The following is an 18,835-nucleotide window of genomic DNA, read 5'->3' as shown; positions in this document are numbered from 1 at the left end:
ATCATTTTAGGAATATCATTTTAGAAAATGTTGGATTAAAGAAACTGAATCCACCTGTGATGTAGAAGATGCGGGTTCAATCCCTGGGTCCAGAAGATCCCCTGGAGAAGGGCATGGCAACCCACTTCAGCATGCCTGGAGAAGTCCATGGACAGGAGCCTGGTGGGTTACAGTCCATGGGGTCGCAGAGAGTAGGTCATGACTGAAGCAGTTTCGCACACATGCAAAGTGATGTTCAGCTTGGGGAAGGAGAGACTCGTGTTTCAAATGCAGTTATATGAGAGGGGCGCGTTCAGTTTGGCCGGAAGGATAAAGTCAGAACCTGTAGGTGAAGGTTACAAGGAAAAAGATAATGATTCATAAAAAGACCTTTATTAAAGAACCTAAGTTACGTTGTCATAAGGATTCAAAAATAAGTTGGGTGACTGCTTTGCCGCAAAATTGGTTGAATTAAATTATTTTAAGATCTCTAATTAAAGTTTGAAGTTATTTTATTAGGAGTTTTCCAAAAAGTTTCCATTGATGGATTTTTGCCCTCTAAGTTTATATAGTATTTTTAAAAAATCATGCTGTAGTTTTAATTGATTTGTTATTGTAAACATTAAAGAAAAACTTATTGTGAAAAAAAAAATCTGGATTCAGGTTATATGATCTCAGGTAAATTATGTTACTTTCTGTACATCTCAGATTTTTAAATAAGTAAAATGAGGGTAATATAAACTAGGGGTTTAGGAATCCCATATTTAGGCAGACAGGTCTCTAATTTGCATATCTACCCTACCAGGCACTATCAATTTATAGGCACTATGACTTCTACCTCTCTTAATCTCAGCCTATTTATTTTTAAAATGGAAAATAATATCTTAGAGGGTAAGTACTAAATGAGATAATGTGTGTAACATGCCTGTCATCATGCAGAATATAAATGTGCTTAATAAATGAATGCAGAAATAAGCGTACAGTGGAATCTCAGAAATTAGTAAAGGTAAAAGTGTAAAGTGATATGTCAAAGATCTGTTGACTGAGAACTAGAACCTTTGTCCCTTATGTTTAGTTAAACCACAGTGTATCTTCCTTCCTGTCTCTTCCTTTGAGCAGCAAGCTAGTGAATGTGCCAAAGAATGTGCACTGTGGTAGGGATTTGGGAATAAAAGACCAGACCCTGCTTAAGATCTGTCAGGGGTTGGGGGATGAGGGGGCAGCAGGGACTGACAGTCCAGCACTGGGAGATGGTAGCAGGACAAGAGGATACAGTATCTAATTTAGCTTTGAGAAGGGAGGGTAGAAGATGGTTTGTTCTTGTTTGTCTGTTTGGTTTTTTGGAAATATTAAGTGTGGGAAAGAGAGAAAGCAAGGGGACTGCGGAGCAGCCTGTGCAAAGGCCCGTGTGTGAGGACGTGGCGCGTTTATGAAATGGCAGCTGCGTAAGTTCTGTTGTTGACATACAAGAAGCGAAGTTTGAGAGAGGGGCTGGGCAGGTGAGGGAAGGGCCTTTATGACTCTTTTAAAAGAGAGTTTAGATTTTATCTTTAAAGAACAGTGGAAAGTCCCTGAAATGACCTTTTCTCTTAGTAAAAGTAGCATATGCTCTTGATAGTCACAGAAAAGTGACAAGTTAAGGTCCCTTAACTCTTGGTTCCTACTTACCAATGATAACTGCTGTTAAAGTTCCTTGTAAATTTTTCCAAAGTGTGTCTTTAATTTTTGTATTCACAAGCATCTGTGAGTGTATACATATATATCTTTAAACAAAACACATGGTTGATGCATAGTCAATGCATTGTTTTCCAACTTACTCTCATGTGATATTTCTTGAATATTTTTCCATATCAGCACACACAAATTTTAAGAAATTCTTTAATAGCTGCTTAACATTCCTTTATGTAGTTATACCATAATTTTAAAATCAGTCCTCTATTGGTAGACAACTAAATATTGTTTAGACTTTTTATTTTGAACACAGTGTTTCAGTGAACATGCTTGTGTGTCTATCTTTATACACTTGTACAACTATATCTGTAGGTTAATTTCTTAGTAATTACTGAGTATATATGCATTTTAGAATTTAGTAAGATTACCAGATTTTCCTAAAAAAAATCATTCTAATTTAATGCCAGAGTGTATGAAGTCATGTTAAGGATTTTTTTTTTTTAATTTTCTGTTAGCCTCTTCATCCAGCAAATAATTACTGAGTATCTACTGTGTACCAAGCACTTTGTTGGATAATAGGGAACGTGTCCAAGGCAGACAGGAATGTCTGCTTTTATGCATCTCAGAGTTTAAGCCACAGATTGTCTGCAGGTATTTTGTTTGGTTTCTACAGTTTTTGTTATTATTTTTATAATTGAATTAATTTCCAGGGTTTTCTTTTCTTTTTTTTTTTTTGACCCTGCAGCATTTTGTTTTCAAGGAACCGTGAACCTCTTGTAGAGATAATGATCTCCAAAATGCAGACTTAAAACATAGAAGGAAGCTGACTGCATGATGATGCTATTACTCTTCTGGATTGTAGGTCCTTTTAAAAAGGCAGAGTCTGTGCTTGAACTCCCTTTGTATTAAATTTTGGAAGGACTGTGAAAAGCCACCTGGTCCCGCAGTGCCCCCTTTGGTTGAATCTCCAGCATGTCCAGCCTGTGTTTGAATACTTCAGTTAGGCAGGAAGACATCTTCTGGTCAGCCCTTTCTCACTGTGCAGTTCTCTCTGCTCGGCAGAAAGTCACACTGAGTTACTCTGTCTTCTGCTGTCCACCTGAGTGGTGGTCCTGCCCCTCAGGGTCATCCACATGACTAAAACTCCAGAAAAATGACTTAGTCATAGAAAACATTCAGTAAATGTGTAGAAACTTGAGCTGAGTTGTGGGAGTTTGACTCATTAATTTTTTGAGTTGGAATTTGGATAACATACCCTATGTTAAGTTTGAACATAATATTCTACCAGATTACATTTTCATCATGCCATTCTTATGCTGTATTTGTACATGTAAATGGATGACATTTATGTAGTTTTTATAGTTTTAATATATTAATGCAGCTCCTTGACTCAAATTTTAAGAATTGAGAGATTTTACATATGAATCTGCATATTTCTGGCTTCTCCTGAAACCTTGGAAAATTTAGTGTAACTGGGCAAACTGGGGATTTCCTCACAGTAACAGTTTGCTAGAATTGAGTATCCACTGCCTTTTTCCAGTATCTTTCTTGTTAAACACAGTCCACGGCACTTGCCAGAATCATGTGGTTTTACCTCTTGTTTCACTCATATAACATTCCTTGCCATGGCCTTATAGGCATTTAAGTTGGTCATTTAGTGGATATTCAAACTTAACAGGCCCAGAACTGAACTCTGCTCTTACCCCTAAGTATAAGTTCTGAGTTCTATCTCAGCTTTCCTTACTTCCTTGCTTCTTGTTGCTGAGGTCAAAACTTTGGTGTTATCCTTGACATCTGTTTATCTCTTTCATATCTGATCTGTCAGAAAACTATTGGATGTACTTTCAGATTATATCTCACATCGCAGACTCCCCTCCACCTCTACCTTTCTGGTCCATGGCACCATCATCTCTCACCTGAATTTTAGTCTTGGTGTTTGTTGGTCTCGTTGCTTCCACCTTTGCCCTTCTACAGAATTCACAATATAATAGGCAGATAATCCTTTTAAAATGAAAGATCGTATTACTCTTGTGCTCAGAATCTCCAGTGGCTCCACCGCTGAGGACCTTTAGCACCTAACTTAGAAGATTGGTGTGATGTGCAGATTGTTACCTTGCTGACTTCATCTCCTGCTGTTCTCTTCTTGGCTTTACCATACTGGTCCCCCTGCTGACCTCATATGTGCCATGCACACTTCTCTTCTTGGGCTTCTGTCCTCATTTTTCCTTTTGTGTTGTTCTTCCCAACACGGCCAGGTTCCTTAGTTCTTTGCTCAAATGTTATCTTCTCAGAAAACTCTGAATACTAGTTACCTGATTAAAATTGTACACTGTCTTTTGCACACCTCGTCCCCATCTATGTACCCTGTACCCATTCATTTTCCTCCTCCTGTTATCTTTTAACATATATCATTACATATTACTTGTGCTATCGTTTGTTTTTCTTCTTGGAGTGTAAGCTGTGCAAGGGAGTAGTTTTGGTGTTTACCTGACTGATGTAGCCCAGACTCAATGAATAGTGTCTGGCAACAGTATGTCCTTGAGAAACATTCACTGAATAAATGAATGAGTGAATTCATGTTTGCAGTCCCTGGTCAGCAGTTGGTTTTTTTTTTTATTAGTTTGTTTTTTTGTTGTTTTATTAATTTATTATTTAGTAGTATTATTTTCCTAAAAGTTAATGTTAAGTATTATTGTATTAATTAGATAGTAAATTTATAGTGCTTATATGCAAAATACTATTTTAAGCCTTTTATGCTTAATCCTGACAGCAACCTTATGAAATAGAAAGTGTTATTTTTCTACTTTTAGAGACAAACTGAGGTCAAACTTGTCCAAAGTCATAGCTAATAAGGGGAGGAACCAGACTTCACATTTAAGCCGTCGTTTAGGTACCTGAGTTTGCTCTTAATTATGATACCATGCTGCTCTTTCTGTTTTAAGAAAATTAGGTTTTATGTTGTGTTGCAGACCATTTCCCCCCGTTTGTAATTTTCTGCCTTCAAAATAGTTAATACTTATTTAGTAAAAATCAAGTGAAAGTTGCTTAGTCATGCGACCCCATGGACTCTCCAGGCCAGAATACTGGATGGGTAGCCTTTCCCTCCTCCAGGAGACCTTCCCAACCCAGGGTTCAAACCCAGGTCTCCCACATTGCAGGCGGATTCTTTACTGTTGGAACCACCAGGGTAGTAAAAGTAATTTAGTACTATTTTTCTTTGAGGGTTTTTTATTTCTTAGAAGAGCCTTCTTGATTCTAAGAGAAAGTAAATTCACTCATTTCCCCCTTAATTTTGATTTGTAGTAGCTTAAAGTAGTCAGGTGCATATTTTTATATCATCTTGTCCACACTGAGATTTTGTCTGAAAGGGACAAAAATCTCTGGAACAATGGTTAGGAACCTAGCATAGTCATTTCTCTCAATCCGTGGTTCCACAACTGCAAATTCAACCAACCTTTGATTAAAAATATTTGAAAAATAGTTCCAGAAAGTTCCTTAGACTTAAATCTGCCACCCATACTGGCATATATAGCATTTGCATTGTATTTCCAACTCTTTACATTGTGTTTATATTTTATTATAAGTAATCTATAGAGATGGTTTAAGTATATGGGAAGATATGCATAAGTTATAGGCAAATGACTATGCTATTTTATGTGAGGTTTGAGTGTAAGTGGTTTTGGTGTCCTTGGGAGTTCTAGAACCATCCCCAATAGATCCTGAGTGATGAAAAATGACTATGCTGATTCAAGTAAGATATAATTGAGAATAGGCTGTGGGGATATACAGGAAAAGGTTGATTTCAAGAAATATTTGGAAGGGAAAATATGCAGGTTTTTGTGGTTGATTAGCTGTGAGTCAGAGGAAGGCCTCAAGATTAAGTCCCGGAGTTTCTGATTCTGACGGTTTGGAGAGGGAGTAATAAATCATCCTTGTGGTGCCATTGTCGGTTGGCCAGATGAATTGATGGAGTTAAGGTAAAATAGGAAGGAACAGGTTTGGAGGATAAAATGACATTCAGTTTTAAATCTGTTGAATTCAAGATGCCAGTTAAAAATCTCATTCTTAGTGTTTGCTAGACAAACTCAGTAGGCAGTTTGATAATGACTGGTAGCTTAATAAAGAGCCTTAGACTGCTGCATTTAGGTGTGTGGGTGCATGAGCTACTTCCCTGCTATGTTGTCTTCAGAAATGTATCATTGATGCCACTGGATAGCTTGGGAGGAACTGTAAAAAGACTTTGTGGGTGTGGTGTATATGATAATGGATGTTTGTAGCTATATTTCTCATCACTCAGAAGAAAACTCAGATATTTTAGAACTCAGAAGGACTTTCTCAGGTCACCTAATATTAGCTATATCATTTTAGCATTTCTGAATACTTTGTTACTACTTCCGCTGGCTGTTTTCTCCTCTAACTCCCTTTCACTTACTCCTGTTTTCCCACTTTTGTTTTTGTTGTTCCTTTGTCTTTTTCACTTTTTCTTCCCTTTCTTTGTAGCTTATGCCTTATAAAGGTGCTGCATAACTGATTAAAGACATTAAAAGGGTTCCGTTCCCCTGTAGGGAGAACTTCAGGGACCGAGGCTTCAGTGATCTCTGAATAGAGCGGCACAACTATTCTTGGGGGGCCGAGGCTTCAGTGATCCCTGAATAGAGCAGCACAACTATTCTTGGGGGGCCGAGGCTTCAGTGATCTCTGAATAGAGCGGCACAACTATTCTTGGGGGGCCGAGGCTTCAGTGATCCCTGAATAGAGCGGCACAACTATTCTTGGGGGACCGAGGCTTCAGTGATCCCTGAATAGAGCGGCACAACTATTCTTGGGGGGCCGAGGCTTCAGTGATCTCTGAATAGAGCGGCACAACTATTCTTGGGGGGCCGAGGCTTCAGTGATCCCTGAATAGAGCGGCACAACTATTCTTGGGGGGCCGAGGCTTCAGTGATCCCTGAATAGAGCGACACAACTATTCTTGGTTTTTGCACTTGGTGAAATTCTTCATAGGTTCCTCCTGGAGCTCCATGTCCTAAACACTTCTCTTCAATTTTGCTTTAGGAACTGCAGCGATGAATGAAGAAACTATAGATGGAGCAAATGGATGCAACAAAGTACGGACTGGTACTCAGAATGAAGCAGCATTACTTGCTTTGATGGAAAAGACTGGATACAACATGGTTCAAGAAAATGGGCAAAGGAAGTTTGGTGGCCCACCTCCAGGTGTGGATTTCTTTATGTTCAAAAAATTGCATGTTTAATGCTGTCATTTCCATTAGATATATATCTCCACAAGTATCCCAAACAAATAACTCTTTCCTTAAAACCGCTTTGAGACCGCAGCAGTCATTTTTACCGCTGTGAAGGGAAAGAGGTAGATTACATTTGTTATGCGTGTCTTTCCCTAAACATTCTACTGTTGGTTTAAGTAGCAGTTAAGAAACAAGTCAGGATTAGGTCAGTGGGGAAAGTGGACTCTAGCTATGAAAGGGGAGGACATTTGGGGAGGAATCAGAAAGAGAAACAAGTAAAGGAGTGATGTTTATACTAGATGCAAGCAGATTATTAGATATCATGTTTTGCCTTTCTACCAGTAGCCAGTAGAGTTTCCCTGCTCAAAACCCTCCAGTTAACTTTCTGTGAGACCTAAGCGAGAGTCGTGGCCTCTCACTGCAGTGACGGCTGCTTTGCCTGTCATTTTACTCCTCCCCCAACTATGCATTTCCCGTACAGACCTGCTTGCTGTGTGTTGTTCTAATATGACTAATATAAAAAGCACTTGCTTTTTCTTTTTTCTGATATATTCTCAAGGCTGAGTCCTTCATTTCAGTCAGGTCTCTGCTTAAACCTCATGTGCCTAGAAAAGATGTACCTGATTACCAAAAATATCAACCTTTCTGTGGCTTTATTTTTCTTCATAGAACTCAGTATTCATTGTCTTCTTTTTCTGTTGAATATAAGCTTCATGAGGGAAGGAGGCTTCTAGTTTGTTCATTGTTGTATCCCTAATATGTATAATAGTCCATGGCATGTAGAAGGCTCACAGTAAATCTGTGGAATGAATTATTGAATAGGAAACATAAATACCTTATTAGAACTTGTCTATTTATTTTTGTTTTTCAGGTTGGGAAGGTCCACCCCCACCTCGAGGCTGTGAAGTTTTTGTAGGAAAAATACCTCGTGATATGTATGAAGATGAGTTAGTTCCTGTATTTGAAAGAGCTGGGAAAATATATGAATTTCGACTTATGATGGAATTTAGTGGTGAAAATCGAGGTTATGCTTTTGTGATGTATACCACAAAAGAAGAAGCCCAGTTAGCCATTAGAATTCTTAATAATTATGAAATTCGACCAGGGAAATTTATTGGTGTGTGTGTAAGCTTAGATAATTGCAGATTATTTATTGGAGCTATTCCGAAAGAAAAGAAGAAAGAGGAAATCTTGGATGAAATGAAGAAAGTTACAGAAGGAGTTGTAGATGTCATTGTTTACCCAAGTGCAACTGATAAGACCAAAAATCGTGGTTTTGCATTTGTGGAATATGAATCTCACAGAGCTGCTGCTATGGCTAGGAGAAAACTAATTCCAGGTAAGTTTATCCTTTTTCAAAGGTTATTTTTCTCTGTTAACCTTCCTATACATTTGAAAAAATAGCAGTACCTCATAGATCAATTTATGAAAATATGTAGTGCCCTTGAAGAGGAATAGAAATTAAGAAAGTAAAACAAATGATTCTAAAAGAATATGATCCTATAAAATGAGTCATTATTTACAAGTTTACTGATTTACTGAATGTATACAGTTTTGTTTAGCTGTTAGTTGTTGTTTGATAAAAATAAAAAGGACAGTACCTAATCCTTTTAATAAAGGTCTGTTTTGAAGTGTACTTGTTCTTTTGACTCTCAAAATTAATTTCACTGTTAAGTCCTGTCTGGGTTCACCTTAGTAAAAACTTGTGTGAATAGGAAACTAATACTTTACCAAATATATTATATGTATTTGAGTTTCTTCTTTGGAGAAACAGTTTTACTTATTTTTGACTTTGATTTATTTTAATTGTCTTCAAATTAATTTATTTTTTTACAGGAACCTTCCAACTGTGGGGCCATACCATTCAGGTAGATTGGGCTGACCCAGAGAAAGAGGTTGATGAGGAAACCATGCAGAGAGTTAAAGTTCTCTATGTACGAAATTTAATGATCTCAACTACTGAGGAAACAATTAAAGCAGAATTCAATAAGTTCAAACCTGGTACAGTTGAGCGAGTAAAGAAACTTAGAGATTATGCTTTTGTTCACTTTTTCAACCGAGAAGATGCAGTGGCTGCCATGTCAGTAATGAATGGAAAATGCATCGATGGAGCAAGTATTGAGGTAACACTGGCAAAACCTGTGAATAAAGAAAACACTTGGAGACAGAATCTTAATGGTCAGATTAGCCCCAATTCTGAAAACCTGATTGTGTTTGCTAACAAAGAAGAGAGTCACCCCAAAATTCTAGGCAAACCGCCAACTCTTCCAGCTCGTCTTAATGGCCAGCATAGCCCAAGCCCCCCTGAAATTGAAAGATGCACTTACCCTTTTTTTCCTGGAACAAAGCTTACTCCAATTAGTATGTATTCTTTAAAATCCAATCATTTCAATTCTGCAGTAATGCATTTGGATTATTACTGCAACAAAAATAATTGGGCACCACCAGAATATTATTTATATTCAACAACAAGTCAAGATGGGAAAGTACTTTTGGTATATAAAATTGTTATTCCTGCTATTGCAAATGGATCCCAGAGTTATTTCATGCCAGACAAACTCTGTACTACATTAGAAGATGCAAAGGAACTGGCAGCCCAGTTTACATTACTTCATTTGGGTAAGTTTATAAGTACTTTAAACAATATAGTAGAATATGAAATTAGGAAGTATTATTATAGGGTATTTATAAATTTATTTTGTTTGAACTCAATGGTGAGTATTTAACATAAATTTTACTTCAGTTTTGTGAACTCATGCTAAATTTTATTGATACTTCTGTTTGATCTTCCTGTATTTAGCTTTTTAATTATTACTTACTAAGGAGGGGAGGACATTTGGTTTTGATTTACTGAGAGTTCATTATCTTGTTTTATCAATTTACTGTTTTTGTAGTGATTAATCCTCATGTGAAATAATTTCTATATAAGTTGCATTATTTATTACTTAAACCAGTTTATAAGAGTGTTTCTACATCCTTGGTGAAGTCTACATGATAATCTTTTTTCGAGGGCAGGCTTAGGCTAAAATCAGAAGCATTTCAGATGGGTCATATGTAGACATACCTTATGCACCAACCTGGAAATCTGTCGTTATTACTCCTGAAAAACAAGAAGCATCATTAATAGATGTTTATTACCATTCTCTTTATTTTCATGCTTTTAAAAAAGTTTCTCTGAAGCATTTGAGTGATAATTAAAACACACGTTGGGCCATATGCTAACTAAATATTTGGCATTGTGAAGAAAGAGATGTAACATCACTCTGGTATTTTCCTTCTGCTGTTTTTTACTGTTCTGGGTTAGTGTCTTCCCCTTGTATTAGTTTGTTTCATTTTTTAATGCAGCTGTAGATTTCAGTTGGTTATTACTTTGTGTTTAATATTTATTAGAAAATACTGGCTTATTGAAAGCTACAATAGAATGGAAAGGTCTCCTACTAAGGATTATAATTGTTCTTGATTATAATTGTCAGTCATAGCTTAAACTTTATTTGTTATATAGTTGCAGTATCATATTACTGAAGATTGCATCTATTTAAAGTTGATATTCTCAAATTTGTTAAGGAAAGGAAATCAGAAAGGAAAATCATTGCCAAAGGGAGAGAGTAATTTTTGTACCTCATTATAGACTTGCTTATTTATCATGGCCACTCCCATGCTATTACGAATATTTTTAGGAGATTCTGATTTGGAGGTAGAGTCAGAATTTTAGGGCTGAAGGGAGGTTCCCTACAAGAAACTTTTAAGCAGTGTTCTCAATTATTAGTTACAATCATCTAAGTTAATAAAGTCTTAGATGTGATTTCTGTTAATTACAAAATATTGGGTTGGTCAGAAAGTTTGACTTTTTCTGTATGATGATACATATATGCATGCTAAAGTCACTTCAGTCATGTCTGACTCTTTGCAACCCCATGGACTGTAGCGCGCACTGCTCCTCTGTCCATGGGATTCTCCCGGCAAGAGTACTAGAGTGGGTTTCCATGTCCTCCTTCAGGGGATCTTCTCAACCCAGGGATTGAATCTGTGTCTCTTATATTTCCTGCATTGGCAGGCGGGTTCTTTTACCACTAGTGCCACCTGGGAAGCCTATATAATGATAGGGAATAACTGAAACGAACTTTTTTGGCCAACTCAATAGAATCCTTCAGTTTTCCTTTTAATAAAGACAGTCTGAGTTAAAGATAATATTAGGTGGATAGCAAATGACTAACAGTGTTCTTAGAGAAAATGGATCAAATTATTCTTTCAAAGTGGAATGTTTGGCATTCAGTTGCTTAGCAAGATACTTGTGCTTGAAACATATTTTATTTCTATATGTGTTCATTTCCTTTACAAATTCAAATTTGCAAGAATCTTAAAACATTTTTTTTTAGTTTATCAGATTTTCTATTTAGACACAGTTTACCCATTTACTTTTAAATTCCATTATTAAGATGTTTTTCACTTGAGTCCTAGGGCCATGGTTAACGGCTATTCACCTGTAGTTCCCAAAGACAACCCCTGTTCATTTATAGTATTTCCAACTTGATTATGTTCATTAGGGATACAGTTAGTTTCAAGGAATGACGTTCTTAGAGGGCACAGACAGTTTGTTTTAGTCTTCTATTACAGATTTTATCAATGTATATCAAAACTGCTTATAAAAAGTTGAATAGTTTCATTTTATTTCATTTTTTTCAGTTTCGGTTCATCATCAGAGACAAAAGCCAAGATCCAAATACAAGTCAAAATTTGAATTTCATGCACAAGGCCAGAGCCCTTGTCTATAGATAGTAGCACACAAACTGTGATTGACTAGAAATACGAGTGAAGGCTGAGTTAAGAGGCAGCTAAGCAGGAAGAGAAATCAAGGAAGTGGAAGAATCAGAAATCAGAAGTCTAGAAATCTTTAGTAAGAAAACAAATATCAGACCTTCAGAGGTCTCTAACGTAGGCAGCCGGAAAGCAACATGTTGCCACAGGGCAGGCTAGGGATAGATTGAATACAGTTGGCAGTGCTCTGGCGTGCTTGTTCCTTCTGTTAGCATTGGATCCTTTGGGCTGTAATGAACTGTGCCTTTTTATGTGCGGTTTCCTTTAAATAAAGGTTGCAGAGTTTCACTGGGTGACTCAGGGTTGAGATCAGTTGGTGATAGTGGTGTGTTTTTAGAGGGGAAGAGGTGCTGTGTTATTGATGTTCTGCATGTTTCAAGCATTGGATTGTTCTGAGATCTTGAGAGGTTGCTACTGGTTCCTGGAATTCCTCAAATGTGAGTGAAAGTTGCTCAGTTGTGTCAGACTCTGTGACTCCATGGACTATACAGTCTATGGAATTCTCTAGGTCAGACTACTGGAGTGGGTAGCCTTTCCCTTCTACAGGGGATCTTTCCAACCCAGGGATTGAACCCAGGTCTCCCACATTGCAGGCAGATTCTTTACCAGCTGAACTATCAGGGAGGCCCCCTCAAATGTTTATTAAGTATGAAATCATATTTTGGTTCTATTTTCTTGAAGAATTTGAATCTAATTCCCTAGATAGTGAATTTAACTGCTATTAATATTTTAAGATGTTTTCTTTAGGTGTAGCATTTTGTTTGCTTTGACACTCTTCTCTTTCAGTTTTGATGCTATTTTGATGCTATTAAATCTTACTTTAATGATCTTTGGCTGTTCTATGCTATATAAACAGTCATTTGCCTTTTTGTCTCAGAGCTCTTTAAGAATAATGTGCTTTCACTATCCACATTTGTTTTAGCTTCACTCTGCCTGTTTTTCAAGTCTGAAAATAAAAGAGAAAAGAAAGATGATGATTATTGGTGTTGAGGGACGTAGAAGTTTTTTCAAGGGAGAGCAGGCATCTTATATAAGTACCAAAATCAGAGTACTTCTGGCGACCATTTAGTGCTCTTACTAGAGTCCAAAATATTCTTGTTGCATAGTAACATAAAATGAATTTTTAAAATATATTGGGTTTTTTGTTTCCATTTTATAGTAAGCTTTATTTTAAGCAAAATAATTTAAGAAAAGCTGGAAGCTGGGGTTCTTGCCAAAATTGAACCCTTATTATTATTTTTTTTTACTTCAAAGATAAAGACTGTCTTCATCTTCCAAATGTCATAGAGCAACCTCCCTGGAAACTCAGTACCCAACCAACAAGCAAAGAAATTACCTATCACTTGGTTATTCAGTGTTAGGAAGCTGTAATAAATGGGATACTCAGTAGGTTTAAGGGCGTCCCTTGTGGCTCAGTAGTAAGGAGTCTGCCTGCAATGCAGGAGATGTGGGTTCCGTCCCTAGGCTGGGAAGATCCCCTGGGGAAGGAAATGGTAACCCATTCCAGTATTTTTGCCTGGAGAATCCCAGGGACAGAAGAGCCTGGCAGGCTACAGCCCATGGGGTTGCAAAGAATTGTACATGACTTAGCAACTAGACCACCACACCACCATCAGTAGGTTTAATGGGTAGAATACAGACTTGGGGGATAGGAGATAGGTTCTATACTAAATATTTGGTGTATGGAAACATCTCGGGTCATTCTGTATCACATCTTTTTATGTAAGCCTTTTCTATCTCATAATTTTTATCTGTTTAATAATTGATCAGAAACTTGTCTAGATTCTTATATTTAAGAAATTTTAGGAGACACTTAAGCTAAATATAATGGTTATAGTGGAATTTTAAATTGTAAATAGTTAGAAAAATTAACACTCTTAGAAAGTTAATCTTTTCGTTCCAGTTTTAATTATGGATCTAACTTTTATACTATTTTAAGCTTATATTTTAAAGAAAAAAAGTAATTTTCTGAATTTGCTTTAAAATTCTCCTAGTTAAGTGGGATGAGCACCAACATTTTATACATTAATTTGTTTTCATATGACCAAGTGGTGAGGTGAAAATTCCATTAACTCAACTATGTGTCTTTGGACCTCTGAGAGGGCCCCGTGTTTGTGAAAATGTGTTTTTATTCCTCTTGAAACTTAGTTTTTTTTTTCCCAGAAGATCATCGTTTGGTATTACTCATATAATTTTTATCTTACTAACACTTGTTTTAGCGGACCATAATTTTTATGAAGTTGCTGCTGTCAGAGACTCTTAATGAAGAGTAATCAAGTAAAAGAAGCTGTAGTCTCAGCTGCCAGCAGAATGTGGCCGTGAGATGGGCCACCTCTGTGGGCCACAGCGCCGCCATCTCTGAGACACCGGGGTTTTACCTGGTGACTGCTAAGGAGCTCACTTCCCCAAAATCTATGGTTTTTGTTTAAAGTATGATAAAAACTCTGTGAAGAACCAAAAAACAACACTTGAGTTTTTCTTATGCATGCAGAGATAGAATTCAGATAGTTTAAATCAAGAGCTGCTTTTGTCAGAATTAACCCTTTTCTCAGTTTAATGCTCCTTCTTTCATATAATTCAAAACTTGTTTGTCTGCTTCACAGCAAAAACAACTAGATTAAGAAAATGAGTTAACCTATTTCATTTTCATGATAACAAGTAATTATTTTTTCTTTCCATGCATTTGTCAATTAGTTACAATCAAAACCAAGATTTTATAAAACAACCTAATTACTTAGCAATTTGGAAATTAGTTTTTGTACCAGAGAATCTAGGAAATTAATGATGTATATTAAAACATATATGACCAGTATTTATTCCAGTTATATTATTAGCTGACAAATGTGATCATGTGATTTCATTTACTTTATACATTCATTTAGTCATCCTTAATCTTCTGTCCTACAGTTTCTTAGTATCTCTGGTTAATACATTTCTAAAATTCTTTTTCTGATACACTAGTTTTAATAGTAGCTACTGATTTTTAATTTATAAACTTAATGTATGATATTTAATATTTAAAAAACTCATGGTTTGTAAATTTTCCTCTAGTGTTATAGGCCACAGTAAATTTTGCATATGTGCATTCTTAGATATCAGGATCAACTCAAAATTTTGCTGCATGGTATCCCCTAAATATATTTTTAATGTGGCTTTAAAAGGAACTTCAGTATTGATTTTTTTCTCTCCTCTAAAGCTTACTTATTTTGGAGGGTTTAGAATAGTGAAAATCTGTAGAAGCTGCTCTATTATGCCTTTATTTCTGCTTCCTACTTAATATTTAGTAGACAGTAATTGCTGATGCTGTAAAATGAATGGACTAGTGAATGGGGATGGAAGCTGTTTTGGAAAAATGATTTTACTGTGATGAATTTATTGAAGTGATCATTTGTGCTTTTAACCACTTTAAAATTACTCAATGTCAGTTGCTTCCAAGCCTTTTGGTGAGGATTAAATGTAGTACCTGATCTTACTAGTTAATTTCAGATATAGTATCTCTACTAGAGCAAGTCATGCTCTGTCATGGAGTGATACATACTCTGTCCAAGACCTGATGGTGCATTACCTCTAAGAAGAGTGTACTTGCCTCTGGAGAGTAAAAAAAACTCTAGTTTCCCCAGGTTGTTAGAATCTCTAAATCGCCAAAGTACTAATAACAACTTGGATTTTCTTGCCCTTAAGTTTGGAATATTTGGTTAAAGGTCATTAGTTATATATGGGCCTTTCCATACCACAAGTGACATGTGAGTTACAAAATTTATTTACAATAATTCATATTTTGAGAGAGTCATTTATTTGGCTAAATGTTTTATCTTTCTGCATTGCCTTTAGCAAATACAGTCTTACATACCACTGTTAATGATTTCTACTATAAATGTACTTATAACTTCCAGTTAAGAAGTGTATCAGAGTGCAATCATTAGAAAACATCAGTCTGTTCAATTGTATTGCCTGACAATTTGATAAGTGTACTCTAAACTTCCTCTAATTCTTTTTTTAACTTACCACTTTGCATGCAAAGTGAGAAGTATGCCCAGTCCTTGACTGAAAGCTTTGAGAATTACCACAGAGGGAGCACCTCAGTGTGACCACTGCTGTGTGCTCAACGGTTTCAGTCGTGTCTGACTCTGCAGCGCCATGGGCTATAGCCTCCCAGGCTTCTCTGTCCGTGGGATTTTCCAGGCAAGAGTACTGAAGTGTGTTGCCATTTTCTCCTCCAGGGGCTCAACTTGTGTCTCTTAAGTCTTCTGCTGGCCAGCAGGTTTTTTTACCACTAGTGCCACCAAGGAAGCTGTAATCACCAGGGGAAGACTGAAAATCAATACCCTAGAATGGTCCTCTGTACTCCTACTCAGATATCTCTGTTCCCAAAGGAAACTAATCTAACTACTTCTGTTTTAGAAATTTGTGCAGAATTTTGTATATTTTTGTCTGGCTTATTTTGACATTATGTTTATGAAATTGGCCTGCATTATCATATGTACTGTCATCTGTGTAAGGATTCCATCAAAATCATACAGTTTGCTATTTCTGTTAGAAATTTGAGTGCTTCATATTTGATCTGTTTGAATAATGATGCTATGAATATTCTTGTACATGGTGGGTTTTTCTGGTGTACATTTGAATGTGTTTCTGTTGAATACACAGGCATAAAAGTGGTAGGTACTATTTTTAAAGCTTGAGTGCATATGTGCTAAGTCACTTCAGGCATATCCTGTTCTGTGTGATGCTATAGACTGTAGCCTGCCAGGCTCCTCTGTCCATGGAATTCTCCAGGCAAGAACGCTGGAGTGGGCTGCCATGCCCTCCTCCAGGAGACCTTCTGCACGCAGGGACTGAACCTGAGTCTCTTAGGTCTGCTGCCTTGGCAGGCAGGTTCCCTACCACTAGTGCCGCCTGGGGAGCCTTTAAAACTTGGGCAGATAAGGCCAAACAGTTTTCCAAAGTGACTGTATCAATTTATACTTTACTAGCAGTACATGGGTTTCAGTTGTTCCATATCCCTGCCACCACTTTGAATATTATTGTGTCTCTTGATATTGAATATTCTGGCTAGATATATATGCTGTCTCATTGGGATTATAACTTCTGTATCACTGTTGAGTAATGGATAGTGAGCATCTTTTAATAAGATTATAGGGCATTAAGATAATCCCTTTGATGAAATGTCTCCTTTTAAATCTTTTGTCTCTTTCTTATATTGGTTTTTTTTTTTTTTTTAAGGTACAAGCCCTTTGTTGGATATATACTTTACAAATACCTTCTTCCACTAGTGGCTTACCTTTCTACTCTCTACATGATATACTTTGAAAAGGACAGAAGTTCTTAATTTTAGTGTGGTTACTTTATCAGTCTTTAAAAGTTAGTACTGTTTGTGCCCTGTTTAAGAAATCTTTGCTTACCTCAAGGTGATAAAATATTCTCCTGTATTATCCTTTAGAAACTTTTATCTTTCAAATTTAGTGAGGTTGTGAAGTATGTATTGTATGTATATGTATGTATACATTTACATATATATTGGTATAAGTCTTATTCTAGATTCTGTATTTTCTTCCATTGATCGATTTTATTACAGCATCTTAATTATGAAAATCTTGATATTTAGTAGAGAATTATTTTCCCATACTTTCTTCGTTTCTTCACAATTACCTTGACTCATCTTAGCCTTTATAGTTCCATATAAATTTTAGAATCAATTGTAAATTTTCACCAAAAAATATCCTACTAGGGATTTAGTTGGAATCTGTAGCTCCATTTGTGATGAAATGACATTTTTATACTATTGGGCTTTCTGATCCATGAAACTTATAGATCTATACATTTATTTAGACTTTCTTTAATTTCTGTAAACACTCAATAGTTTATAAATGTTTGTGTAAATATCTCCTACAGCTTTTATTAGATTTATTCCTGAGTCTTAATAGTTTTTCACTGCCATTGTAAATGCTGCCTTTTATTTCTATCTCTAATTGTTTCTGTTTGTATAAATACAATTTACATATTATGTATTGATACTATTTATTTGAGTATAATGGTTTGACTCTATATTATTTAAAAATTTCCTGCTTACACAGTCATATCACCACCAAAAAGTGGGATTTTTTTCCTCCTTTTCTGTCCTTTCACTTTTCTGTTTTTCTCTTGCTTTATTGCACTGGCTGGAACCACTTATCCAGCCTTGAATACAAATAAGCATAGAAGGCATTCTTAAACCCTTTCAGTGTTTCTCGGTTGAGCTGTGGTGTTCACTATGGTTCTTGTAGAAGCTCTTCATCACAGCCCTTCTGTTCAGTTTGCTCAGAGGTTTTATCACAAATGGGTGATGAGGTTTTTCTGCATCTTTATGGATAATTATATAATTTTATCTATTATTCTTTTAATGTTAACTGCATTGATTGGTATTTGAATGTGACACCAGTCTTGCATTTCTGAAATAAACCCAGTTGGATCATGATATACATTATCCTTTTTAATGTATTGCTAAGTTTCATTTTTATATTTTCTTTAGGATTTTTATATCTGTGTTCATTAATGGGATTGGCCTATACTTTTTCTCATAAAAACATTTACTAAATTTTTTCTCTTTTAATGTTCTATGGAGGAGTTTGGTTTGCGTTATATGTATATTTTTGAATATGTGGAATATCATTTAAGAACTCATCTTAGAGTTTTCAGCCTTTGTTTTATTACACTGTATACATGTCAAGGCTACAAATTGCCCTTTTAAGTGTGGTTATAGCTGTGTCACATATGTCTTGATGTTGTTGATTTTTATCTTTATTTATTTGAAAATACTTCATTTTGAAGTATTTCACATGAGTATAAATTTTAAACATATGAAGATTTCTATAGTTACTTTTTTGCTTTTTATTTTGCTATGGTCAAAAAGTATATTATGGATCATTTCCGTACTTTGTCTTTTGTTTTTTTAATGATTAATTAGACTAAATAATTCATGTCTGATTAAAAAGAATGTATTTCCAGTTGTTAATTGCAGTGTATTTAGTTTGCTAGGGTTGGTGTGGCAAAGTATAGCATTCTGTTTGACTTGAGCAACAGAAATTTATTTTTCCATAGTTTTGGAGTCTAGAAATAAAAAATCAAGGTGTTGGTTCCCTCTAAAG

The 18,835-nt window shown here is 36.0% G+C and overlaps 1 protein-coding gene across 5 annotated transcripts in view; it reads left to right on the top strand.

Annotated features, from left to right (window-relative positions):
- Positions 1-18,835, top strand: part of RBM46 (RNA binding motif protein 46) — a 50,363-nt gene that overhangs the window by 6,285 nt on the left and 25,243 nt on the right. For all 5 annotated transcript variants that reach the window (XM_020891600.2, XM_020891593.2, XM_020891597.2 and 2 more), the window contains exons 2-4: positions 6,706-6,867; positions 7,768-8,235; positions 8,733-9,515. In XM_020891600.2, coding sequence (XP_020747259.1) covers positions 6,717-6,867; positions 7,768-8,235; positions 8,733-9,515 — 1,402 coding nt within the window. In that variant the 5' untranslated portion in view covers positions 6,706-6,716. The remainder of the gene's footprint in view (positions 1-6,705; positions 6,868-7,767; positions 8,236-8,732; positions 9,516-18,835) is intronic.

The sequence above is a fragment of the Odocoileus virginianus genome, chromosome 12 (genome assembly GCF_023699985.2).
Source record: "Odocoileus virginianus isolate 20LAN1187 ecotype Illinois chromosome 12, Ovbor_1.2, whole genome shotgun sequence".
NCBI lineage: Eukaryota > Metazoa > Chordata > Mammalia > Artiodactyla > Cervidae > Odocoileus > Odocoileus virginianus.
Note: the sequence above shows the minus strand (reverse complement) of the source record. Positions and strands in the feature narration are given on the sequence as shown.